This window comes from Pectinophora gossypiella, chromosome Z (genome assembly GCF_024362695.1).
Source record: "Pectinophora gossypiella chromosome Z, ilPecGoss1.1, whole genome shotgun sequence".
Classification (NCBI taxonomy): Eukaryota; Metazoa; Arthropoda; class Insecta; order Lepidoptera; family Gelechiidae; genus Pectinophora; species Pectinophora gossypiella.
The window spans coordinates 18,390,505-18,418,405 of record NC_065433.1 but is presented as its reverse complement, the minus strand read 5'-3'; the positions used below and the strand labels follow the sequence as shown (position 1 = coordinate 18,418,405).

The window sequence follows — 27,901 nt, the reverse complement described above, 5'->3', positions numbered from 1 at the left end:
TTACTGACAACTAGGCAGCATGTTCTTATGATCTTAGCCTAACACTATAGGCGATAGAAAAAAATACTGGTATGTATGTGACGTGACTGTATGTATGTATGTGTGTGTGTGCATCAATCAAGCGAATCCCGCCCCGGTTGGTTTCTTTGGAAAAAACTAATAAATTACTACCTACTGTCTACTATCGCATCATTGATTTGTTCAGCAATTTGTACATCAAGTACAACATTCTGCCGGAATTTAACAACTGTTCGCTGTCGCTGTTTCAAACATATATGAATACGTTTGCAAGGTAAGACATTTTTATTTAGTATTTGTAAATATTTCACTTCATGTGTTCTTTCGATTTATAGGTAATAATAATACTTCTATCATGTTCCACATAATTGGTTTCATAAATATGATGAACAAAGGCAAACTTTAGTTTTCCCTTATTTTCTTATGGGTGTATTTTATATTTTCCTATTTTTATACTTAACGCAAGTCTTCATCTGTGAATCCACCAAAAATTCCAGAATGTCAAGTGAAGACCACACTCTGCCATTACCGGAGGGATGGGAGACACGAACGAGCAGATCCACGGGGATGACATACTTCCTCAACACCTATACAAAAAAATCACAATGGGAAAGACCAGTGGCCCCAGCTAATGACCCAGGGGAGGTCCGCTGCAGTCACATCCTCATCAAACACTCCGGCAGCCGTCGACCGTCATCCTGGCGCGAGGAAACAATCACACGATCCAAAGAGGAGTCATTGGAGCTACTAAAAAAGCTACGCAGGCAAATTGTCCACAACGAATTATCATTTGTTGAAGTAGCTACAACATTCTCTGATTGTTCTTCGGCAAAACGTGAAGGAGATCTGGGCATGTTTGGGCGTGGTCAAATGCAACAGGCGTTTGAAGAAGAGGCATTTAAACTAAAACTTGGCCAGTTGAGCAAGCCCATCGAAACCGACTCGGGTTACCATATTATACTTAGAACAGCTTAAGTTATACAATTTAATACATATTTCTCAGGTTTATATCAGATTTTCATATGTGAAGCTACATACCTAGAATATGGTAATTACATACTCACAGTTACTATTTTGTCTTATCTTCACATGTAATAGAATAATGCATTTATATGCTGTAATATTTGTTGTAGTCATTAGCTAACTTAATTTCTACAATCAGATATTCTCTCAGATGAGTATGTAATATGAAACTTGTAGTATTGCCTTTGTTCATCATATTATGTTAAATAAGTGAAATTTCAAGCCAAATAAATGCATCATCAACTTAATACTCTTTATTAGCTAACAAGATTGCACAACTAATAAGTATAACATTATAGCCTAACAACAATACTGACTTAGTGCAAATCTCACTTTATTTATGTCTTTGACGAACCCAGCCTACTTCGCCAGAGACATGTGTAACTCCCGAACTTATAATCTCTTCATACTACACCTATAACTTTGTTATAATTAAAATATGGCACTATAAATACATTTAAATTACAATAATTTAAGAATATATAATTCTTGTAATTAAATAGACCCATTACATATATAGGTATAATAAAGTTCGGGAATTACTGAAACTGCTACATTCGAAAAATCCCTTTTACAGTGCGTTTGTCGTTTTATCGGTACCAGGTTGATTATTTCTGATCAAAAGAATTGCATCTAAAGTGTTGTCCTTGATGATTTGAGATGGCGGCGTCCAGATTGGTCCAATAATCGGAGGCGATCTCTTTCCGCCCCAAGCACTGAACTTAACCTTCCTTTTACCATCTTTTTTCAAGTTGACATCTACATATGGATGGCCCGCTTTATACATTTTTGATGATTCTATAAATTCATTGAATGGCATTGCCTCTCTGGTGATTCTGTCTTCTAATCTTGTACTCATTGCAAGAACTCTGATGGGATGTCGCTTGTCAAGAGTAGGAATTAACTGGAATCCGGCCAAATTGAATCGGTGTCCATTTGGTGAGTAATTCGAAATAATCCGTGTTAACTCTGGGATCGAATTCGAAAATATTATTTTCGACCCCTTAGTGCCGGGTTTGTATATTAGTTGACCGCTTCGCTTGCCTCCCCATGGGCTAAAGCGGACACGTTTAGGCATGGTGGGCTCTCGCATATTGGCAGCACGTTTCCATGTCCACATATTGTTTTGTTCGAATCTGGGTCTGTCTCTCTTCCCTCCCCAGGGGCTGAAACTCTTCTTATCGATGTCAATAGCATTTAGGTCGGTAGAGTTGTTGTCCATTGTACCCGATATTCCCTCATATCTCTGTATTAAGTATGGAGTCGCTTGTTCATCGTTCTTGATGTGGACCATTTGGTCGACGTTGCCGTAGTTCGGCGGCCATTGTCGCTGTTGCTCGTTCGTTTCCATTTGCGCATAGTGCCTCTCCCTGTGAGACACTGAACGTTGTTCTCTATCCTCACCAGGATAGAATTGTTCATTGTCGAGATTAGTTTGACTTTGATATCGTTCACTGTCGCTTACAGGAGGCGCAAAATTTAAAAAGTTGGAGTAGGGTAGTGGATAGTGCAGAGCTGGATTGAGAGGATCGAGAATGTTGTTGGCTGCTGGTCCGCCTGTGTTGATGTATTGGAGCCTGGCGGAACCGAGACATGACAGGACGATGATCAACCAGTAGTGTGACATGATACTGTAACAAACAGAATTAACCTGGTTTACTAATAAGGAACAATAAATGCAATTTTTTTTAGAGGAGAGGAAACTTAAGAGAGATTCGTGACTAATAGATTTTAATATCAACCGTATCTATTCGATGTTTTGTTATTCTAGTATCTGGACTTCCAGTTATAATTTATAATTGTTTATGTTGCCGACTATTGAAGATGATAATCACTTTCAAGAGGCAAACGATACCAATCGCTAAAAGTTATCCTTTGTTTCATTCATTCTATTACCTATAAATATTTATAAATTCTATGAGTATTTGTGTAACAAAGATATCGGTTGATTTACAGGGTGTCAGTGATTCATATTCATTATCATGATTCATTATAGGACCTAAGTCGGGTGTATTTGCTAACATATCCTCACATACAGGGCGGCCCAAATACTGACGTCAAAAACGAAAAACTGAATAGAGGCTCTCATTTCTTAACAAATAAAGTTCATGTTGTTCAGCGATTAGGTATTTTCTGATATATGCAAACAAATTAAAAGTTAAATAATCATTAATCACTGACCTCCACCTTGGCACCACCCTGTTTACATATTAAATACAATTTATTCGCGCAGCTCTCTTTAACTTTGTCAAAGCAACATTACCTATAAAACAGTGATTGAATATCCACGTAGGTAACAGGCATGGCAGCGTCACAAAATAGTCACTATAACGAAGGTGTAGAACCTTGGTAAATTAACACCTACACCTTAGCAACTAAAATAGATACCTATATTCGTTTGTGTTAATTTACTTAAGAGCATCAAACGTAAGACAAATTACATTTATAAAAATACTATTGTAGATAGAAAGCACTGTTCACAGGCACCGGGGCGATAGGAGATGTCGGAAATGTAATTTTCTTTGCGATGGACCCAAAAAGTTATAGGAACAAAGGATACATAAATAGTTGGCCGATACAACGTTTTACAGATATGGTGGTTTGCCGAAAGTACGCAATCTTTTACCGATAAAAGCTGAACTCAAGTACAATCATGAGCAATATCATGAACCCTGTCGCACTATCATGTTTGACATTTAATGAGACTTACGGTTTAAATTGTCAAAAAAAGTTAATGTGACATGGTTTCAAAGTGTATACATATTAGTACTCGTGGGCGTACCTACATAGACATCACTAGTATACATATGTTGTGCTTGTGACGTTAGAAAGAAATTGAGTATAAAATGAGACATTATTATTATATAATGTGAGTCGTGAGATGGCATGGGATACAAAAATAACATAATTACAGATAATTTCCGGTCGGTAGTACTGAGGTACCTTCGTCAGTTTATAAAAGCATCAAATTTGAGTAAGGGTTTTCTTATGTTCGACTTGTGGTGATTGTAGTATTTGATAGGAAAATATTATTGAATAATTTTGAATACGGAAAACAGCTTGTGCTTCTTTTTCATTTCATCTACTTTCTATTGAAATTCTGCCCTTAGCAAGTTATTATTTATTACGTTAACTTGACCGGCACGTGTTCATTCTATTCACCGAAGAAAAAATTGAGGACCAAAGAATAGTTGAGGTATACGATACCACCTCAACTATAGTTGAGGTGGTATCGTATACGTCGTCGTATACGATGCCAAAAGTATGCCAGTTCAAATTGATTAAAACAAATCTCCCGCTTGTAGATTCTAAGCATTTTAATAGGCGAGTTGAACAAGCACCTAAATGAAATAATAAAAAGAAATATGAAGACGTCCCTTTCTATCACAGTTAAGTACCTACTTAGTTATAACATCATTTACTGTCACTATATACAGCAACACCTCTAGGACAATTGAAAATCATATAATATTTGAAGCGGCCGCATACGGGAAATACCACTTGCTCTGGTAATTCGAGTAAAATCTCATGCCTCGTTTTTGCTTTACCGCCATATTATATAATTTACAATATGATGCGCATACGCCAACGATGTGACGGATGTAAAAACATAAGCGTATGGCCAATCGATTTCTGGGAAAGTATAACAGACTTTCGTATATTATGTATACAAAGATGATGTTAATTTTACGAAATATTCAGGCCGTTTCATTTAGTGACATCGACCCGAATCCAGAAAATGTTATTTATTTCGAACTAGTCTTTATTAGTAACTCTTTGCCATAATCATAAATCACTAATGAGTGTAAGTAAGTATTTATTTAAAATCCAAGAGCGAAAGAACTTAATCGCAAGAATCAAATTCATCTAAATTGTATAAAGCTTGCCTTCGTACTCGTATGAATCGTAAGAGAAATCCGAAAACCTGAGTCATTGTAAAGTAAACAATGAAACCGAACTTTAATAAAAGAGACATTTAAAATATATATGGATGAGCTGAAAATATAAGCTGATTAAGCTACCTTCGGCTATAAGTAATATTTAAGTTATAAGCTTGTGAGGTTTGCATTAGCGTCGAGTCGTAAGTCAAAAGGTTATCACCTTGTTTTCTTAATAGCTTTCAAACTCTCAGTAGGAAGATGGATACAGGCTACAGAGCATTTTGTAGGTCAAAGTTTGTGGTAGTTTTAGCACACCAAGTTGATAGTAGATACCTATGTATGGATGTACATTAAGGTTGCATTATTCGGGTTTGGTAGCATGTAACTTTACCTTCATTATACGAATTGATGAAGGCTTTTTTACATTCTTCTTTCCCGTCAGTCATCTTTTAGGGAACCGCGAAATAAAAGCGCGACAAAAAATACTTATAGACTCAATTTAGAGGGAGTAAAACGTCACGCAGTGGAAATAACTAATGGCTCTGTCTTCCTCGCTAGGGATAACGAGCGTTTTCATGTTTTGGCAGAATAGTTAAGCTAAGTGAAAAAATAACGAGAGACTTATAAAATACAGACTGGAATATGAATGTGCACGTCGACAACTGGAATGTGAATGGGTATTGTTATCCGTAAAATTTATTTGCAATACAGTGCCAGTTTTTGACAATACTTAATTGCCCTAGAATTTTCAACTGCATGCGCTTGTTTCAGTTCCGCCTCGTTGGATACATATTTACTTAATTTATTTGATTTTTATTTTTGCTTTTATTGAATGAAATTCAACGGTTTTTTGTTTGATGCTGTATCTACCTAGTAGTATTTTATTCAAATTGTTTTATTGTTTACTCTATTCAGTGATCAAAAGAGCTTTATTTATCGGAATATTTTAATATTCGTCAAATCTCTTGTCGTGTGGGTGTTGAGCGTAAACGCGCACAACACCACCTGGGTCCTTTTCCCATAGTGGCTTTTCTAGGCATCACGCTAAAGCACAACTTTCGTCACTTGAGAAGTTGAGAGTATGGTCTTTCTTAAAGCGCGTTCAGGACCCCGATACCGACCCCGCCGGTGTGGTCGACGATTTCCCTCAATCAGCACTCCACTAGGGTCGATTAATTCTTTCAAATATTTTTCTTCTCAGACGACGCCCTGAGTCGAGGTTCGCGCCTAACTGGGTACCCTCAGGCCTGTTGTATTAAACGTTGTACCGGATAAGTGCCTTCAGCGCTCCCCATTTGTCCAGCCAATTAGTTAACGCCATCTGCGGCAAATCTACAATAAGTCACGTCAAAGAAAAATTAAAAAAAATTTAAAGCGCGGTATCCGCCACGTCTGAAGCTTACTCCTGGGTAGGTACCTATCAATAGTAAACCTAGATATGCACACGAGCTTCTTCCGAACTTCAACCGCCAAAATTAATTTATAATTTTTAAAACTCTTAGAGAACGGCTAACAGTGTAAAATGACTTTTAGCCCCAAGCATCAACATTTAATTTAGTTCGCTAGCGCTCGGGTCCCTCGGTCTACTCTAAACCAACACTTGAACAAATAGTGGAAGCGTGATGAAGACGCCGCTGCTGTAACCTAGACATGTTGTAGGCAATTTTTCAAATTACGATGCAGAAGTTGTATTAAATCTGAGGCACGTTACGCGTGCGACCCGAGTACGCCTTTTCACACATTCAATAAGTAACATCTAAGATATTCCACATGCTGATACGAAATTTTACACATAGTGAATATCTATCCCCGATTAACCCGTTTATTCCCAAGAAACACGAACCTTATTTTGGGAAAACAAAAAACAAGTCTCAATATACAAAAACGTAGGAGCAGCGACATATAGGTACTTATGAGTAGGTACTTATTTTTTTCGCTAGCGCGTAACCTTTGATATCGATTCATAATATACAGTATACACATTTATCGAGCCTGAAAATATAATTCATATGTAACTAAAGATACACGTTTACTTTGTCTTTTCTTTTATGAAATTAATATTGTTTATTTATCTACTTATGTTAGAATGCTCAAGAAATAGCGCCGGTGGTCTATGTGTACTTGATGTATAATTCAATGCAATGGAAACCATTCAATAATTCCATTGCATTGAATTATACATCAAGTATTATCGTTAATTGATAATACTTAGTAGGTAAAACTTCTTAATGTTAATATTTTATGATGCAAATTATTGCAAATACATAAATCGTTAGATAAGTTTCCGAAATTATTCACATCTGAATGTTTCACGTTTGCTATAGGTACCTACTGTTTATGGGCTTAGTAGGATTAAAACTTAGCCAAAAATACTCTGTGCATAGAACATGAACAATATGAACATGTAGTTAGTAGAGGTAATACGAAAGAAAACGTGGGAATGTCTCCACCCTGAGAATTTCAGTATTGTTTATACTAAACCTTCCGATGGGGAATAAGTGCCTACCTACTCGCATCAAATTGTACTTGAAATTGTCAGAATTTTAAAATATTTAAAAGAGGAAATGGACATCCGGTCGGGTGCATAAAAACTAAAAACATAACTTGTGCCATCCATCACGCTTGAATCTTTAATCTTTGATGTCAGCGAAAACCAGATGCATGAGTTAGTTGGAGGGTATCAAAAACGTTAAAGCCATTTGTAGGTATACATTGATGAATAAGTACATATACGTCTTTTTTAGTTCTTAGATATTTCAACGTCAACCTCACCTGCACTTGGTACGCTATTAGGTATTATTTATTCGTAGGCTATAGGATCACGCGTTTTTGAGAGGCTCAAGAGACTACAAAAGATATGAATGTATAAAGATGTTTTTGGTTATTTGGGTTTTAGGCGGATTAAATACATTGTTCACCAAGGGAAGAAAGTGACATATTATCGAGTTAGGAATGGTTTTGTGGTTTATACGACACCTACAAGGAAAAATAGCTAGTCAGTCTACCTAATCAGTTTTATATCGAAAATTCATACATATACAACAATATGGCGAATCGCGCCCGATTTTCGCTCAAACTACGTCCTTGTTGGTAATCAGTTGCTTTTACTCTGTGAACATTGTAATATTTTTTTATACACTTTTTCTACCCGCTTATTTGTATGACAGAAATGCCGTATTGTGCCCGCTTTTTCAAAAAGCGCATTTTCCGCGTAGGTGTAGTATAAAGGTTGTGTTATCTGAGTTAACAGTAGCTTTCAAAGCTAGTTTACACATCGACTATATGTATAGTTGAGGAAACTAGGCAAGTGGGCTTGGGGCGCGGAATTTTGTTAGCGGTTTCAATTGCTGTGTAGCAATAAGGCCGCCGATTGTGCTGCTTATCTCCATTTGTAATTGACCTGCGTGTTGTGTTTTGACAAACACAGTAAAGAGTTATTAAATTGAAAATCTCGCGCCCTAACCCGCGTGTTAGACTTTCTTGATTCTGTGTGCAGTTAGCTTTAGCCATGTCTTTTACGGGCCTTATCATGTGAGTAATGCCGTTGTCTTAAAGTAAAAAAAAAAAATCTGTATGGAAACCATTCCAGCTCGGTGAAAATTGTTAGTTGGTCTCAGCGAGCAATCGTGTTCCTTCATAAATGCTTTAAGGGACAGTAATTAGCTTGCCAGTACACCTACTCACTAATAAAACCATCAAGGAATAACATGGGTAGATGAAAGTGGGTAAATAAAAAGGCCTATGGAAGTAGTTTCAGTTTTCAAGTAGTTTCAGCGTGCTCGCTGTCTCCGTAGGTACCTAACTACCTACTCTGCGTAAATTTTACAATGATAAATTTCAAAAAGTATGTAAAGGTTTTTTTTGACGTGACTTATTGTAGATTTGCCGCAGATGGCATTAACTACTTGGCTGGACAAATGGGGAGCGCTAAAGGCTCACACCCGGTACAACGTTTAAGACAACAGGCCTGAGGGTGCCCTAGTATGTATAGGATTTAACCATTATAATTACCCACCCACACAGATATTTTTAGCGTATGGCCTTTCCATTTAAATGCATCGTCAAAATAATTTAAATAAGTAGCTTCTGATTATGGCCAAAAATTATCATCATCATCATCATCATCAGCCCATTAACGTCCCCACTGCTGGGGCACGGGCCTTCCCTATGGATGGATAGGGAGAACGGGCCTTAAACCACCACGCGGGCCCAGTGCGGATTGGTGGTTATTAACGACTGCTAATGCAGCCGGGACCAACGTCTTAACGTGCCTTCCGAAGCACGGAGGAGCTCGAGATGAAAACTTTTATTTTTGTGGTCACCCATCCTATAACCGGCCTTTGCGAAAGTTGCTTAACTTCAACAATCGCAGACCGTGCGCGTTTACCGCTGCGCCACCGAGCTCCTCAAATTATACGTCGTGGGAAATGAAAAGGCGTCTAAATAAAAATTGGTCAAAAATTCATTTAAGTTTTTGATAGTTAGGTGGTAATGCCACAACTGTGGTCGATTGCACATTCATCTGCCGCCGCCACGGGTCGTTTCACTCGCCCGGTTTTATTTAAATTGATGCTAAATTCTTTATTTTTTGACGTTCCCAATTTATGGGAAGAATATATAGACTGTATATATATATTCTTCACTATATAATAATTCTAGTAGATTATAAATATAATGTAAGTCTTATAATGTACATTGTTCTTATGTTACAGCGCGAACTATCTTATCAAACAGAGACTTTTCAATTTGCAAGCGTTGTTTCGTGTTACGTCGTTCGAATAGATTACGTGAAAAGCACTTTTACACAAATCTCATCTTAAAATTAAACTGTATCTAGATGATACAGAATATGGCAGCATGGCCATATTTATTCGCAATTAAATTAAATTTAGTTCCGTTAATGAGTTAAAAATAAGGATTTTAAATTACGGACCGCAAGCGGTTAGAACTGCGGTGCCAATCGACCAATGTTCTATTTGAGTGGCTTATTTCGCACCGCTGTGGTTGGAGCGGTGCGAATAGCTCCAGGTAAAGTTCTGCGATTCACTCTTAGCGCGTACGACGTGGTGCGAAAGGACCCAATCAAAACAAGATCTCATTTGTTTCAGACCACAATTGCACCGGGGTCCGTTGCATTTGTGGTCCGAAACGACTACAGATCCAAAAATAACCCAGCGTTCAACTTTATCTGACTGTTTCAAGCAACGACGTTTGCGTTGAAAACTAAGAATGCATTAAGGGTGGATCGGTAAAATGGATAATGCCATAACTTAATATTACGATATCAGAAGGACTTAGCACAGATATCAGAGAAGTACGAAAGAAAATTGGTAGGTACAGGACTGCATGTTACCCATTTCTTTTAAGTAGAGCTAACTAGCACTGCACAAACGTAAGGGTTATTTACTTATTATATTAACAAGAAATGTATTCTTAATCTGCGTCAAGCTACAACTAATTTACACGTTATTGTATGAAATTGCTTGTAATATAACATACTGTGGAATGTTCGTACTTTGAAGTAGTGCTGTGACTACTGAAGGAAGTTATGACTTGATGCAGTTGCATTGATAGTTACACATTACCAATAAATATTGCCATCGGTGCATAGAAAACAAATATTTATATACACGTATATATATATTTGTAGCTTACTAAGTAAGTATATATCTAATATAATAATTATATCAGATGAATAGCAAAATAATATTTCAATAAATGTGGGGTCTATTTTAAAATCAACTAATCTTAGTTATTTCGAAAACCAGAATTTTAATTTTACGTAGCTACTGGGCCCATATTATTATGACATTTGCAAATAGCATTCTTTCGCTGGTTTCCAGATTAACCATTTGTTATTATTACTGGACACCTTGTGTATCACCTCTGTTTTAGATTGGATTTAATAACACGAAACTGTATAGATATGAATTAAACATATTTTAAATAAGGTAAAACATATAATGTTGATACGTACCTACCTAACGAAAACGAGATATATTTTATCGAAATATTATTCCATTTTTATTTAATCAATTACTATTTAATCGCTCAGCAATAATTAAATTACGAGAAACAACTAGTGTACCTATTTCAATCACTTAAAATTTATTAATAAAAATCCAAAATTGTGAACTTACCTGAAAAAATAAAGCTAGATCATAACCGAAATAGAAAAATCACTTTAAACTGTGTACCATATATCGTAGTAATATATAGTAAAGTAAGTTATAGAAGTTTTGGTGGTAACTAAAGAAGTCAAGCGTTCTCGTGGACACTGAAAGGTGCTATGGGGCGTACGCCGCTGCCGCTTGCGTTTATATACCGCGTATTGTACACACACACTCCCGTGCTATACCGTTTACAGAAAAATCCCAAGGCATAATTTCAATAAAGACATTTTTACATAACTATAATATTACACACCCTATTTATCTCTATGACCCTATAATGCATTTATCACTGTTTACTATAAATATACGATTAGGTACCCCTCGTGTTTGGAATTCTTCTTGATTGTCTATTGTAGAAATTTTTCTGCAGGAGCAATCAATACACTAGGTTTTTAATTTTATTGTCTTTACTTCTAGCTGGTTCTGTATCACTCTCTTTCTCTTAGGTTTTCCCTTTGTAGGAAAACCGTATAAAACACAACAAATAGATTTTTCGTAAAACCATTGGCCAATTTCGTGATGCTGCATTTTTAAGATGTAAACACGAGTGAATTATTTTTAATCACACAAATCGGAACCGGAAGACTTCGAAAGATGAGCCTTGTTGCTGGATGTGGCCTTGGCCAGCAGTGGACTAATTAGTAGAGCCGATTTTTTCATCTTCTTTACGGGGTAGATAGAATATGAAGAGTCGAATAGTGTTCATCTGTACCATACACCGCATGCGTAGATAGGAACATGGTTCCCTGCACCATTATACCTTCAGGGTAACTCAAATTCCAATAGTTATGTTAGTGAGCTTATGGGTTATTGGGATAAGTTCACGACTATATCCCAATTGGGGTAGTCAGAGGTACATCCATCGCAAGACGAAGTAAGTACCCACACTCACCGAGCTTTTTGTTAGACCCACGTGATGAATGGTGAACCATATCGCCGTTATTAGTTCACCGTTAGATATAGACCGATCTCATTGATCTGGATTTTTATCTTTCTTGATTAGTAAGTCAAGTAGCCACGTGTGTCGTGTCGTTGTATTTGGCCGGAGCAGTCATACATTAGGTGTCGATCAATTTCTTAACATTTTCAATAATTATGTATTTGAATGCTAAAGGAAAACCTCAACAGAGGGGTTAAAATGGCCACATCGAAGCAATTCATCTAAGAAAGCAGTATTGCTATTTGATATTTGTTTGCATTGCGCACTTACTTTTATATGCGCAAATGTCAAATTGCAACATTGCTTTCTTAGATGAATTACTTCGATATGGCCATTTTAACCGCCTAGGTATATCTGCACATATTTATAGTTCGAGAAAATAAAGATAAATATTATTCAACTGCGTGTAACTTTACTAATGAGTTGATAAACAATATTATTTTCATCTTATTGATTTTAGTGGAATAGGCATTCGTTTCTATCCACGGCCAGAAAGTTAACTCGTAATTAGTTAATATAACTAGCGACCCGCCTCGGCTTCGCTCGGGTGCAATGCTAAGGAAAAAATGTATATTTACGACATCACATTAAAAACCTCAAAAATAATAGTATTTTTCCACTATTTAATGGATGTTATTATACATATAAACCTTCCTCTTGAATCACTCTATCTATTAAAAAAAAACGCATCAAAATCCGTAGCGTAGTTTTAAAGATTTAAGCGTACATAGGGATATAGGGACATAAAAAGCGACTTTGTTTTATACTATGTAGTGATAATTGTTAGTTATTCGTAATGTTGTCATTTAGCCAAAAATCACCTAGTTATCCAAAGCTGTTATCAGAAAGCGTTCTCAATATCTATCCTCTGAGTCGTATTTTTTTATCTATTTGGAAGCCTCTGTTCTGTCTAACTTGCCTTCTGTTAAGGAAACTGTCTCGAATCTTTTCTTTAGTAATGTAATTTCGAGGCATTTTATTTAATAAATAATATGCATTAGGTGTATGAATTGTGCGCCTATATTAGTATTTTGTCCCTAGTCTGCTGTGCCATTCGTATAGGTCCGGGTAGGATTTCAACTCAGATTGACCCAGTAAAGGAATGAAAAGTTTATATTTATATTCGCTGGTGGGAGTTGTTTTTATATACTCGTTTATTGTGAGGTCTTTAGACTTCTCCCAAACAACTTCTTGCTTATTTCTAGCCGGATTTTGACTGTAACTACTTAGGCACTTCTTAGTATCGCAGCTGTTGACTGTACATGCATGGGGCAACCAACTGTTGAATTGCAACAGGACATTCTGTACCACACCGTAGGTCGAAACGTCTCCGTTTTCCAGTTTCTTGTTCATTAGTTTGTTATTCTTAGTCCTCTTGTTAAAGTTCAGAACAATTTACGCTCTAGATATATAGAGACAAATAAGGAGCTTGTAGCTTTGTTGTGGTTGTTGATAGGAACATTAACATAATTAGCAATGTTTGGCTCCCCGCTTAAGTTACCGTCTAATCAGCATCAGCTTCTCCGTGATTCTAATAATAGGGTCTGTAATAATCCTCGTGTTAATGTTTGTAATGTTTTTGCTTACCGCTTGCGTGATGGTTAATAGATCAGAATGATGAGATAAGCTCCACAACCCTACCGTATGTTCGTACTGCGGTGACGAGGGAGACCTAGACGGAACGTATTTTGTGTACGTTAAAATAAAAATGTCAGCGAATGGAAATGCAGTACAATACTGAACTTAGCATGCGACATGTAATAAGTATGTATTGCTGGGACAGTCCTCCTTTTCATCGCTAACTTGTGATAAGTACCTACCTGCAAGTCAAAAAAATATAAGTTTAAAATCGAAAATCGCGCTCTAAAAAGTATGAAAGACATAAAACCTATCCGGACAATGTTTGAGCAGAAGTTATCAATTAAACATAATTATCCAGTAAATAATACGAGTAATACAGTAATAATAAATACAACAAATTTCCCGATTATAAGTTACATATTTGAAATGTGCAAATTAAGACCTTTCATTTGATACCCAATACCATACCATGAGCAAAAAAATATTTTCGTCCGCAGTTTATGTCCTCTAGAAGGCGCCAAATTTAGCGTAACGTCACATAGCCTATGACCACCGGACAATTATTAAGACACCTCATATGTTAAATTCTGACAGATGGTTTAGAAGTTGGGTGGGAACTTCTACTAACTACTTTTTGCTTCGTCGCAGACAAAAAATAGACATGTACATTTTTAGTTGGCATTAGGTTTTGGAAACTTTGTAAAAATGCAGGTGCATACGTCACCCTACCAATAGAAATTATTCATTTCTGAAGATGCATGCGCTTTTCCTGGGTTAAGTACCTGATAAATCATGTACGTAAGAACGCTCCTACGCGAGAGTATTACAGTTATACGGCTATCAAGATAAACTAAAATCTAATAATTCCGAATAGATAAAAAATGTTGTAAATTCAAGGAAGACTGGCTGGTTTATATCTACCCTACCCAGGTATATTTAATATTAAAACATATTCATTTGGCATGTTTGAAATTATAATTAATTATTTTCCGCTAGAATATTTATTCTTTAGGTTTGACTAGCGACCCGCCCCGGCTTCGCTCGGGTGCAATGCTGAGGAAAAAATGAAATTATTTACGACATCACATTAAAAACTTCAAAAATAACAGCATTTCTCCACTATTTAATGGATGTTATTATACATATAAATCGTCCTTTTGAATCACTCTATCTATTAAAAAAGCGTATCAAAATCCGTTGCGTAGTTTTAAAGATTTAAGCGTAGATAGGGATATAGGGACAGTAAACACATGTAAAAGAGAGGCATGTTCGTTTGCGTTGCGAACTTGGCATACTCACTGCTATGTGTCTAGATATCATATATAGGTAGTAAAAGCATTAGACAGCAAAAGCAATTAGGTGTTTTCGCATTTCAATAACACTAATTTTGTGTTTTGAGAACCGACAATAGGCAGTTTTATGAAAATCCCGGTCGTGGGGGACGATGACTAGTAACGGATGACATTCTATGAAAGTTGATAGTGCCGACCGGATTTTTCATTACTCATAGTGACCCCTTTTGTCCGGGAACTTGACTAATACTGAATCGGGCCTAAATTGGAGTATCTCAGATATTTTTGTTTCGTGTATAAACAGACGGCTGTTGGTAAACTTTCCACGAAATCACGGGAAAACGAGACAATTATCGGTCTACGCGTGTGCGGCGGACATAGCACGCATATTGCTCCAATTGACTAACATCCGGTTGTTTCTAGCGTACACTTATTATTTAAAAATAATAAAAGAATACAATTTTTTTCATACTTTTTCCGTAAACTAAAACCGTCGTGTTTCAGTCAAGAAAATTTCTCTGAAAATATTCCGAATAGTGGTGTTTAGGAGGTAGCCGTGGTTATATATGCCATGGTGGTAAGCAAACTCTTAGGACAGATTCTGGAATTCTTGTTTCTATTAGTCTGGCCCCGGAATTAGTCGTATTCATAAAAGTTACACATTAAGCAGAAATCTGTCGATGTACTACATTATAATATGTCTATAACTATCGAATGATATAATAAAAACGACGGAGAAAAGGTCACATCTTGACTGACACTGGTGTTCGGTTCTCCCTGGCGTCTAGCACTTAATTTAGATCAACATTCGAGTAAAAATACTCGTTTTATCCCTAGAGTTCAACTAAAATTGGGGTCCATTTTAACTACGTCTACGGCTTTTTATTACGAATCGTACTTACAATTACATATTAAAGGGAAACACACGATTTATAACTCTTCATACACCTTCTCCAATTTTTGCCAGATCTGAAACATCCCCACATACAGCAGCCTAATGAGACCTACCTCTTTCAAGGTACCTATGCATGATAGATCGATTATTGGTAGAGTGCATCCTCACTCTAACTAACGACGTTAACGATAAAGCCGAGCAACCTCTAACATGTGTATTAGTCTTTCAGCCTATAAGGTTATTGGTTTCTAATTAGAGTGAAGCGTCAAAGTAGGTACCAATAAACTACTGTGCCGAGTATTATGGATAACCTCTCTTCGTAACTCAAACAGTCTAAGGGTTGCAAACACCTGCGATCCCCGAGTGCCCAAATTGATTAAACGAAAACAATATAAAGGACCAAACAGCTATCGCATTGCCGCCGAACTTAAACCAGCCAATTCCAAAGATCTCGTGTTTCAGAGGTTCCAAAAATATCACAATCTAATAGCACGGGTAAGTTGGCTTACGTGTTTGTGCAATGAAGCACCAACAAAGTCAAATCAAAACAGTCTGCCTACTACGTAATTTAAACAGTGCTTAGACTTTCGATAGAAAAAGTGTTTATAGAATTCGTAATAAATTGAATATTAAACTCTACACAGTATTAGGTATATTAGCCATACGTAAGCTAATATAAGTAATATTAAAAAATATGCTGTTAGGATATTTTAAAGAAAGATCAGGTCAAGAGTACTCTAAACTGGCGATCAGGCACGCATGGAAGCGAAAGTGGGGTGTCATGATCGTGGTAAATGGAATTCCGTAGTCCGTGCCAACTAATTCGTCACTGACGTATGTGAAATTTTTGGCGATTCTGATTTGCACCTTTTGCTATTGTCAATAAGACACAAATTATTTTAGCAAAAAATTCCAGATACGTCCGTTTGCAAAGTCACCCACGAATTTATGCATGTATATTAGATATTTTTCTTTGTAATTTTACCAACATAGAAATTCTGTTGGGAACCTCAGGTCTGCAGGTTATGCGCTGGCTATTTACGATATCGATTAGGTCGCAGCATCTTTTATTAATGTCTGATACAGTGTGTCAACAGATTTTTCTTTTGTGTCCGAGATACCAGATCTATAGAAATGTTAATACTTGCAGTCTCGCACACAGACTTTGCTACTGGTATCATAATACTAGTAAATGTCGTGACCCGAAGGTATTTTCTTCGATTTCAGCAATTTTATTAAGCCGCTACAAACACGTAGCTCTTCCGTCGACGTTCATACGTCGCGTGCGCCGCGCCCGTGTTTGTCACAAGTGTTTATAAAATTTAATGTATAGACGTCGGTTTCCTCATTTTTTATATTAGCATCAAAACGATTGCTTTATTGTGAGATACTTTGGAATTATAGAAATATGTAATTTATTAAATATGTACAAATATTCTGCTTTATTCTGTTACATAGACGCTAGTAGATAATGGGCACCTCTCAAGAATAGGTAGGTATACATTTTCCTTCACTCAACTGCGAGTGGGCGCAGAACAAACCATGTTCGTATCTCTTAATAAAACCTAAAACTTGATGGACCATGGATATTTGACCCTTTGTATGTCGTACCCACTAATTCCCATGCTAATTTTATAACCGTATATTCTCATGTTTGTTTCAGGTCGTTTGAACCGGCAAACGTTCTGCTATGGTAAGTGTCTCCTAGAATAAGTACTCTTTGTAATGCTCTGACGTAATACTTGTCGTTCTTAAAAACAAGAGTATCATAATATTTTATTAGATGTTATAATAAAGAAGAAGAACTTGTTATAATAATGAATATGGACATCTTTTAATATATTTCTTTTATTGATTTATCTATGAGATAACCTTTAGCTAGTACTTTTATCCGTCAGAAAAATTCTGGATTGGTTATCATCAAGCAGTGAGGTAGGCCCTAAATATGTGGTTTTTGAGAGTAGTTAGCTAAATGACGTTAAATTATATACGTACATATGAGAAAGATATAACTATACGATCGAGTTAAATAAAAATTTCTCTCGTTTTCCACTAGTGCTATATTTGTTCGTTGTTTGTTCATGAAACATTTTTTGCTGTCTGTCAATAACCAACACGGATTCCAAACTCAGTCTACTGGAGATATATCTATATTTATCAATTTAGCTGTTATTAACTAAGCTCTTTCGCATATTACCAGAAGTTCAAGTTCTGTTCGGAAGGCGATTGCCCTCTGTGGGCGCTGGCAGCGCTGCACGCGCTGGGCAGCCTGCCTGCTCCGCTGTTCCGGACCTTGCTGCAACACGTCCTCGAAGAACAGCCGGTAAGTTCTGGGCACGGAATATAAGAAAAAGGTTGGACGCACCAAGGGAACGCGAAACGCGCGTCATACAAGTATGAGCAAATAGTTCATACTCCAACTTCGCATTTCACTCATCCACAAACTTTGCGACCCACGGAGCTATACTCTGCTGGGCAATAAATCACATATCAACTATCATGCCAGGAGATCCCTCCTTATCACAGGAAAGCTAAAAACCTTAGCAAGATCGGCTTTTAATCAAAAATACTTTGGTTTGCAGTATCTTACGAAAAGTGATGTTAAAATGCAGCCTATAACATAAAATGTACACTGCCGATGAAGTCTATCGATTTTGAGAAGCAGTAGAGCTGTCGTAGTTATCTGTTTGCAGGAGTAGTAGTAAAAAAGAGTGGGGTTGAACCGGCGACAGTATTTCTCATACAAAATGCGCGTTAGGGCCTTTTGAATCTCTTTCTGGAGCACCTCTGTTTGGACGGGAACTGCCCCCTGCATGCGCTGGGTAACCTGAACACACAGCTGTTCAAAACGTTACTGCAAACTATCATAGAAGTAGAACCGGTGAGTTCAAATTCGAGTTGTGTTTGGACAAAGACTGAACCTGATGTTAGGGTCACTATTGAACCACCATAAGCCCCCGATATAGCTCATGTAGCGACTTCATATTTACTTAGGTAAATAGTCGCCAGGACCGACTACTTAACGTGCCCTCCGATGCACGGATCACTGGATCGTGTGATCAGGTTGATCACTGGATCGTGTGATCAACCTACAAAGTCCTAGCCAGACTAGAGATAAAAAAATGTTTTTTTTTTCTGATTATGACATCACTGGGACATCCGTATCGTGAACCCAATGCTCAACGTATATTAGGCATAACTATATAGGTTGTTTATATTAAGTTATAAACAAAATAGAATTAAGGAAAATCGTCAACATAGCTGCCGTGGAGTGGGTATATACTTCTCATACAGGTGTGATGCTGTGTTATTAAAATCGTGAAGAAACTGCGCTATAGTTTCGGGCAGTTTTTTTTTATTTATATATTAAATCTTAATACTAAAAATACAATTATCATTGCCCTGCAAAACTGTTTAAACAGTTTGTCTGCAGGAAAGAGTCTCTACTAATAATATGAACTTATATCTAATAGTCAATTAATAACATAAGTTAACTAGGAATAATAAGTTAGCTAGGACACGAGTCTAGAAGGTTTAAGTAATTTTTTATATTTACTTTTATTTGGTTCTAGACGAATGTTCTCAGGCAAACTATAAATGCCTTTGACACCGAGAGAATGGGGGCCTAGCAACAGCCACATCGAGAAAGCTTACTTCGAAGTATCCATGCCATGAAGATATACCCGAGTAAAAAAAAAGTATATTATTACTACTTAAAAACGTGGCTACAGTTTTATTTTCTTACTTATTTTGCGTAATAGTTTTCGTATGAAAACGTAACAAGGTAATTGTATAGTTTCCTATGTCTGTCATCTCCCATTTCACTTCCGGGTTTTAATCTTCATGTTTATTATCTCGTAAGCCTTTCCCGGGCGCTTGTTACAAGCGCAGCTTACAACAATAACGAGGCTGTATCGATTGAAAATAACTATAGTACATACATAGTGGATCTGGGTTAAAGGTGCAATGCAATATTGTCACTGCTTATAAAATGTACGGCTCTACCGGCCTATTGACTGTTACTACGGCGAATAATAAACCAGTCTGATATTTAAGACATTGGCGGGCTACAAACTCAAATGCCTCCATTCTCCCTCCGGTTGATTGAGGGGACGCCTGTGCCCAGCAGTGGGACGTATAGGCTATTTATGTTTATTTGTACGATATTAAAATACTTATTACCTATATCAAACTAGGATAAAACAAATTAGGATTCTTACAAGAAGAATGAACACACATTAATCTTATTTTTTTCCAAAGTTTTGCGTCTCTTGCATGATATATTTATTACACTTTGTTTTATTCATGCACCCACGTAACTATGTAATCTATTTCATATTATCGGGATAAGCAGAGCTACAAGTCGTCAAAACAGTGCCCAATCATCATCATCTTCCTAGCATTATCCCGTTTTTCACAGGGTCCGCTTAGCTAATTTGAATATTTGACAGGTCCGGTTTTTTTACAGAAGCTGTTGGCGTCAGATCTGGCAACCCCCGTTGCCTAGGTATTGTTGATTATATGGAGCATAGCAAAGGGGGTGTAAGGTTTTTTAAATTATTATAATTTTGTGATCTTTTACTCTTTATTGTACGTTAATACTGAGTTGGTCATCTTTGATTTCGCTCGCTAATAGAAGCGACTGCCTGTCTCCTTCCAACCCGCGAAGGCAAAACCAGCCCAATACAGGTTGGGTCACATTGGTGCTAATTCCTGTAAATACCATCTAATTTTATTTTAAGTTATATCTGTCATTTTCTTATCCGCCGAAAAGGAAAGGGACGGGTAATTGACAAGCATAAAATTTATGGAACACACGTCAATTTTAAGCACAAATCTAAACCAACCGTCTAAAAATTTTACATCAGTCAATAACCCGACACATTCATTTACTCATTCTTCCTAAAATTAAGAGCTGTGAATCATCCGTCCCTTTCCTTTTCGACGGATATGAAAATAACGGATATAACTTAAAATAAAATTAGGCGGTGTTTGCAGGAATCGGGGCCAGTGTCCAAATATAAATATTATTATGGTATTTTACAGATTTGGTTACCGTACAAATCTATTGACTAATATTGTCAATGATAAGTTCCCGACACGCGCGGACGATCGTTATCTCTTCATTGATTTCTAGGGTCATGCTCATTATAAACAGCAACTTAGTATCCTCAATGAAGTTTTTTTTTAACTTAACCCCATGCTAGATTAACTTTTCTTTTCACTACCCAAAGTACCTAGGTATATATTGCCATATTTTTATTCCATACGATAAAACTATAAATTCACTGTGATGATTAAGTGAGATAAAACCATTTATGCACACCTGCAAATCGAACCTGATATTCCGAGCATGTCTGCTCCTCATTCCTCCCCTCCTCGTGGCTCCCGCCGAAGTTCCTCCCGGCCCACGTATTCGGATCTCCACGCGAGACATGCTCAATAAATTCAATTTGATACTTTATCGTGTTTTATCATATTTCCTAATAAAAATTTAGATGTTTTAGCTGTATTCAAATGTTAAAGTAGGTACTTTAACCTGTACCTACGTTTATTTGCGGTAAAAGTACTCGTAATTTTCCCTTAAAAATATAGATGGCGCTGTTCAGATTTAACGTAATAATTACCTATTTTGTCATTGCTCAGGGTACATAATTACTTATCCAAAAATATAATGTAATATATCAGAGGCATGTAAAAATAACTGTTGCTTGATATTTGGATCAGATACGTATATAATTATGTTGCTACCAATACAGGGTATTAGTGACATCGGAACGAAAACTTTGATGCATGATTCAAACCATGATTCTGAGTTGATATCAAGTGGAATTTCCTGTCGTAAAATTCATGAGCTTTTTAAATTTTATACATCTGCGATACTAGTTCTACATGATATTAACTCAGAATCATTAGCCGAATCATCCCACTCAGTATTCGTTATGATGTCCCTTACACCATGTACAAGTGATATTAACCGGGATTTCCTGTTGGAAAATTCATGAAAATTTTAGTTTCTTTTTAATTATTTTATTTTTTCAATAATTTTGTGACGGAAAATTCTACTTGTTTATTAACTCAGAAACATGTTCTAAAACGACCCCTAAAGAGTTCGTTGCGGTGTCATTAACATACTGTATTGTTTCCTTTATTTTGATCAGAATAATAATGGATGGAAGATGTGTTGTGCATGGGTGTAATAATAAAGGGTCATTATTATTTGATACCCAAAAATATAAATGAAAGTTGTTTTCTAGGCAATTACAAGGGTAGAAAATACAGCGCCACCTATTATTTTTTGGGGACGTAGCTTGGAAATTCTCTCATTGAAAGTACAAAGTATGAGTGATACTATATTATGATATACATACAAACAGACAGACACGTGCGAAATATAAGGGGTACCTTATACCCGTGCTACAATAACATAAGTAGGTACTTTCCTTGTAACTTTGAGATTTGTCTACTGCAATAAAATGCTGATTTAATTTACTAGATTTGCTTGTCGATACGTAATTAGGAAAAAGGTTTATTTTCCTTTTTGTTACGTTTGCAATTATTTTAAGGAATTAAAAGTAAACTATTTAGATAATTACGTAATTGCCTACCTACTAAAAGAATTTATTATTTGTGTAAGATCTGCCGATCGTAGAGAAGTTCAGGAACATTTAATTCAATTGATCTTTTATCAGCCTCCGTGGTCTAGTGGTTAGAGCGTTAGGCTCACGATCTGGACGTCCGGGTTCGATTCCCGACGGGGACATGGTCGATTTCACTTTGTGAGACTGTCCTTTGTTTGGTAAGGACTTTTCAGGCTTGAATCACCTGGTTGTCCGAAAAAGTAAGATGATTCCGTGCTTCGGAGGGCACGTTAAGCCGTTGGTCCTGGCTATTAGCCGTAAAAACACCTCCACCAACCCGCAGTGGAGCAGCGTGGTGGAGTATGCTCCATACCCCCTCCGGTTGATTGAGGGGAGGCCTGTGCCCAGCAGTGGGACGTATATAGGCAGTTTATGATCTTTTATCAGAATTATATACATAATCATGTATAGATAATTTTGATAATTAAGATCAATAGATACACGAAGCTACATTGCTAGCTGCGTTTACATTCAGATTAAAAAAACTGTCCTATGGCTTGGCTGGCAAGATCATATACGTGGTGCAAGAGTCCGACTCGCACTTGACTGTATTTTTTATACAGGGTGTCCGGAAACATGTCGCTCGCACGTCAACTTTACTTAACATAATATTATGTATTATTTGTCACAAAGTACCTATCATCATTGTGGCTTTTATTCTTAAATCCAATATTTTTTGCTTCTTGTCTCGTATAATTTTGGCTTTGCAGAATTTGTTTAGGAAACAAATACGTCGCGCTTGGGGTTTTTGTCAATTTGCCTCTGTCTTATTGGGAATATGACATCCATTTGCTTTGGTGTCCACTTTTCCTTGTAGGGTAAGACTTTTGTCTGATATAATGTTGTTTGTCACATCACATGCGGGTGGTTATTTACGTCGTACATCGGGCTCACACCTTCACACTCGAAATGTCAAATTTCATTTATGTAAGAACTTCATTAATTTATTTAAATTAGCTTCAATTAGTAAGCATCTTAGCGCCGTTTTTTGGTTGTATCGGACTATTCGGACTTCAAATAGTAACAACACGTAACCATTAACTAATAGTGCAATTTGTTTGTCCGTTCCATGTCTGCTGCATGCACGCATATAAACCGCTCTATGTTCGTAAATTGTTATCACATTGCGTAGTTTGCGCAAAAGAGGGACATGAAATTCTGCGTGCATTTATAGATAAGTACAGTAACGACAGTGAGGAGCTCGGTGGCGCAGCGGTAAACGCGCTCGGTCTGCGATTGTTGAAGTTAAGTAACTTTCGCAAAGGCCGGTCATAGGATGGGTGACCACAAAAAAAAAAGTTTTCATCTCGATCTCCTCCGTGCTTCGGAAGGCACGTTAAGCCGTTGGTCCCGGCTGCATTAGCAGTCGTTAATAACCATCAATCCGCACTGGGCCCGCGTGATGGTTTAAGGCCCGATCTCCCTATCCATCCATAGGGAAGGCCCGTGCCCCAGCAGTGGGGACATTAATGGGCTGATGATGATAGTAACGGCGCGCTATTTTACTGCAAATTAATTCGCGCTTATAAAACCTCTCTTCGGAGGGATGCCAGCAGTCGCCCTTTCTCAGATCAACGTTTATTGAAACGGAAAGAAATAATTTTATCTCAGAATAATACAGTCTAATATTAGGTCCTCTACCTAAATAGTTTTATGTACTGCGATTTTATATCGTTTCATGTTCCATTCGGTATACATATTATCCGCCCCTAATATCGGTCTTAAGGGACATCCGCCTCTGCCGTCTCTTCATCGCAGCCACAGCATATAATAAATAATTAAACTCGCAACACAAATATGTCTGTCATGCAAAGACAGCGAGAAACAGACACTTTACCGTAGCTACCTGATTATATTAACTTTATTGTGTGCTTGCAGGATGATGGCATCATGGACATTCTGAAGAATACATATCTATGTAAGTTAAGTAGTATAATATACGTATTAATAAACATGATATTAGATTATGCTAATCAAACTAAAAAGTACTAAACACTATTAGAATGTATAGAATATACACGTAGCAGCTACAATGCAACCTTTTCTGCTACGCGCTACGTCGTAGTCGAATGTGGGCGAATCTCTCCATTACTGTCCTTACCTCACTAAATAGAATTATTTTTTTTGATGATAGTTTTATTAATGAACATGTATTGTTAGAATTTTTTTTTTAGATTTTTTTTTTAGCTGCCGAGTCGAAGCTTATACCTGTATTTAGTGTGATATCACACAAAGGACAAGATTAGGAATGACTACATAAGAGGAAGTCTGAAAGTAGCCCTGGTCGCTGAGAAATTGAAGAGCAACAGGTATGGGCATATGATGAGGAGAGATGAAAGGCATATTACGGGAGAATGATGAGTATGAGTGGGTGGATATAGAGGTAAGGATGACCGAAGAAGGTGTGGATGGATTGTGTGAAGAAAGACATGTGGGTAAAAGGTGTGGGTACCGAGAATACGAATGATAGAGAGGAATGGAAGAATACACGTTGTGCTGACCCCACATAGAGTGGGATAAGGGCAGGAGGATGGTCAATTGTCTGCATTACCTTGCTGCGTATTCTACATACACACACACACACACCTCCCTTCTCATGGGGTGGGCACATAAGCAATCAGAATATAAATATCGGCCACTTTTTGTATTAGAAAGATAGATAAAATCTTACTTCTTAAAAAAAATAAAAATAATGTTTATTTCTCTCACTAGCTTAGAACTTGAGTACAATATCCAATGAATATATAATAATCTTGATTACTTACTGCTACTTCTACTTACTTACACACTTTTTTTACTTATTTTATTATTTGATTGTATTGTTGTTTGTAGCGTCTCGGGAAGAGAGCGCGCGCGCAGCCGCGGTGATCCGGTGGGTGTTGCACCAGACGTGGAGCTGTGCGTGTCCCGGCAGCCAGCTGACGCGGGACTTGCTCGTGCTGGGCGTGCCACGCGCCCACGCCGCCGCGCTCGCAGACGCCGCCGACTCGACAAGGGACAGCCACGTCGCCAACGCTCACAGCAACGGATTCATGGGTGCGATTTGCTAATCTTCTTTTAAAGGCGTACGTGTCGTATTCGTATCAAGTTCTACCTCTGATACGAAGTTCTAAGATGGATAAAATGGATCGTATAATTATAGGTGATCAGCCCGTCACTCATCATAATAACGATGGACCATACGGGTGGATGATTGATTGACACCAATGGTATAAGAAAGGACATCATCGCTCTGTCGCTTTTCAGACAGGCCAGCCAGGCATGATGCTGCCGAACGCGTGCTAAATTTTTTCCCTCCCAATCATACACAGTTCTATTAAAAATATATTGGAATCTAGTGCGTCCATTATCGTATGTGGGTGCGTCGATTAAATCCCATATTTTTTAATTTAATTCGATTCATAAGCTTTTTGTGCTTCATCTACAAAAATATTACGTAGTTTGCCCTGTGTTCGCTGTAACGTCTCTCACATTTTAATAACAACAGTTTTTTTTTGTTTCCAGTCAATAAGGTGTCCAACGTAACACTTACACCAGGCCCAGAAGGTGCCATAGATACGTACAAACTGACTCTCTTCACTGACGACGTTTTCACAGGAGAACAGAAGAGAAAACAACTTCTCATAGAGAAAACTCAAGCAAGAACATTGCTCACTGAATTAAAGAAGGCATATCAAAAGATGGAAGGTCTTGAAAAATAAAGTATGAAAATTAAGCGTGGCAGGAATATAACCATAAATGTTATTTCTGGATATTATACTAATAACTTATAGTGGGTGGGACGCCCTACGTACACATTGTTTATGTTATATAATACTGTATCAATTACCTACAATATAATATTTCAAGTTTTTTTATGTTATGGTACCTACTTACTGTTACAATTAAGTACTTATCTGGAACATTATTTACGTAAAAACGTATTAATATAGTGCTTATATCGGGAAGTGTGTGTCAGTAAAGTAATACGAATGTAATTATAGGTTAGTATAGTACCCACCTAATATAATTCATAAATTAAAAATAAACATTCCAAAGTTTAATACAGTGCGCAGAAACGCAAACTTTTATTTACACATCTTAAAAACTTGCCTCCGTGCGAACCTATCTCTAGTCTCTATCCAAACCCAGATTACTCCCAGTACCAAACAACTATGCAATGCTAATATAGGTATTCTTCCAACATTTAGAAAATAAGTAGCCGTGGTCGAATGCCAATTTGTCCTCAGAAGTTGCTTACCACGGCTATTGCCTAAACATCACTTTTCGTTTTTAGTGTTCAAAGTATTTTTATACCGTAGCGTTAGTTCATAGTCATATAGAAACGCGCGCGATGTGCGTGCATCAATCACTATTTCATGGTATTGGAGCTAAGGCAGATATTTATACTACGAAGCTAATACATGCTAATTTTAATGTTTAACGTGGTTGAACTTAAAAAAAATGAAGGAACATACTCGTCGTTGGCCCCGATTCCTGCAGACAACTAATTTTATTTTAAATTATTATTCAGAATCAGAATCATTTATTCAACGTAATTATCATGGATAAACTTGTTGAAGGTCAATGTAACATTTTTGAATTTACGTCATTTCGCAAGGTGTTATGGCTGAGGAGAAGAAATGACAAGAAACTGCAACAGCAACACATCTTTTAAAAACCAATGAGGATATACATTACAAGTTATTTAATAACTAGAGGAACACATTCAATACCAGACATTTTTATCATTTATTTATTATACCTCCCCGTCATTTTCTTATCCACCGAAAAGGAAAGAGGCGGATGATTGATTGACAATTGTTAATTTTAAAATGAACGAATAATCGGGGCGAATAAAATAGATATCTCGCTGATATACAACCCTTTTGCCGTTTGCTGTCGACTTCCCCGTGTCATGTACGTAGTATTATTCCTCATTCTACCCCCGTGTGAAACGCGGCTTATTGAACTTACTAGGGTACTACGATACCCCCGTGTGAGAGATCGTTCTACCTTGACAGATAGTGTTGCTATAATTCGAATTGTTATAGCCGTGAAATAAAAATAATACCTTCAATCATATTTGAAGAAGAAGAATTTTGAGTTCTTCTGAATATAGTTATGTCATTGCAAGAAGCTATAATACAATACTGAATAGTGCACGGTTGTAGATTTGGCAACATTGCTCAGGATTAGATTCGCGTTGTTTTCAGAATTTATGGGAAAAAATAACTGGTGAAGTTTTGGGGAAACAAGAACGCTGAGGAAAACATTGGGAATTTTTTTCTTGGTTCCAGGCTTCCAGCCAATCCAGCTCCTGCCTCACCTATTTGACGGACATTGAGTAACACTTGGTGACTTCGGCCAATTAGTCGGGCGAGTTTGTTATGTAAGGTCAATGCCCGGTTGTGTATGGTGTAAAATTACAATTTAAAACGTGAGAATCTTATATCTTTCACATAGGCTACAAAAGTT

At 37.1% G+C, this 27,901-nt stretch overlaps 2 protein-coding genes across 3 annotated transcripts; one reads left to right on the top strand and one right to left on the bottom strand.

The window, feature by feature from the left end:
- Positions 1–72: 72 nt before the first annotated feature.
- LOC126380029 (putative peptidyl-prolyl cis-trans isomerase dodo) lies at positions 73–26,487 on the top strand. Of its 2 annotated transcripts, XM_050029132.1 has the most exons (6): positions 73–292; positions 17,467–17,496; positions 18,004–18,126; positions 24,323–24,362; positions 25,277–25,480; positions 25,949–26,487. In XM_050029132.1, the coding sequence occupies exons 2-6, from the start codon at positions 17,494–17,496 to the stop codon at positions 26,143–26,145; spliced, it is 567 nt and encodes a 188-aa protein (XP_049885089.1). In that variant the 5' UTR covers positions 73–292; positions 17,467–17,493; the 3' UTR covers positions 26,146–26,487. The 2 variants fall into 2 exon arrangements, with proteins under 2 accessions (XP_049885089.1, XP_049885088.1); XM_050029131.1 differs by lacking the exons at positions 17,467–17,496; positions 18,004–18,126; positions 24,323–24,362; positions 25,277–25,480; positions 25,949–26,487 and adding an exon at positions 516–1,289 and having other exon boundaries at positions 83–292.
- LOC126380028 (uncharacterized) lies at positions 1,315–11,196 on the bottom strand. The gene is made up of 2 exons (XM_050029129.1): positions 11,063–11,196; positions 1,315–2,672 (listed from the first exon to the last, which is right to left on the bottom strand). The coding sequence occupies exon 2, from the start codon at positions 2,666–2,668 to the stop codon at positions 1,613–1,615; it is 1,056 nt and encodes a 351-aa protein (XP_049885086.1). The 5' UTR covers positions 2,669–2,672; positions 11,063–11,196; the 3' UTR covers positions 1,315–1,612.
- Positions 26,488–27,901: the final 1,414 nt, after the last annotated feature.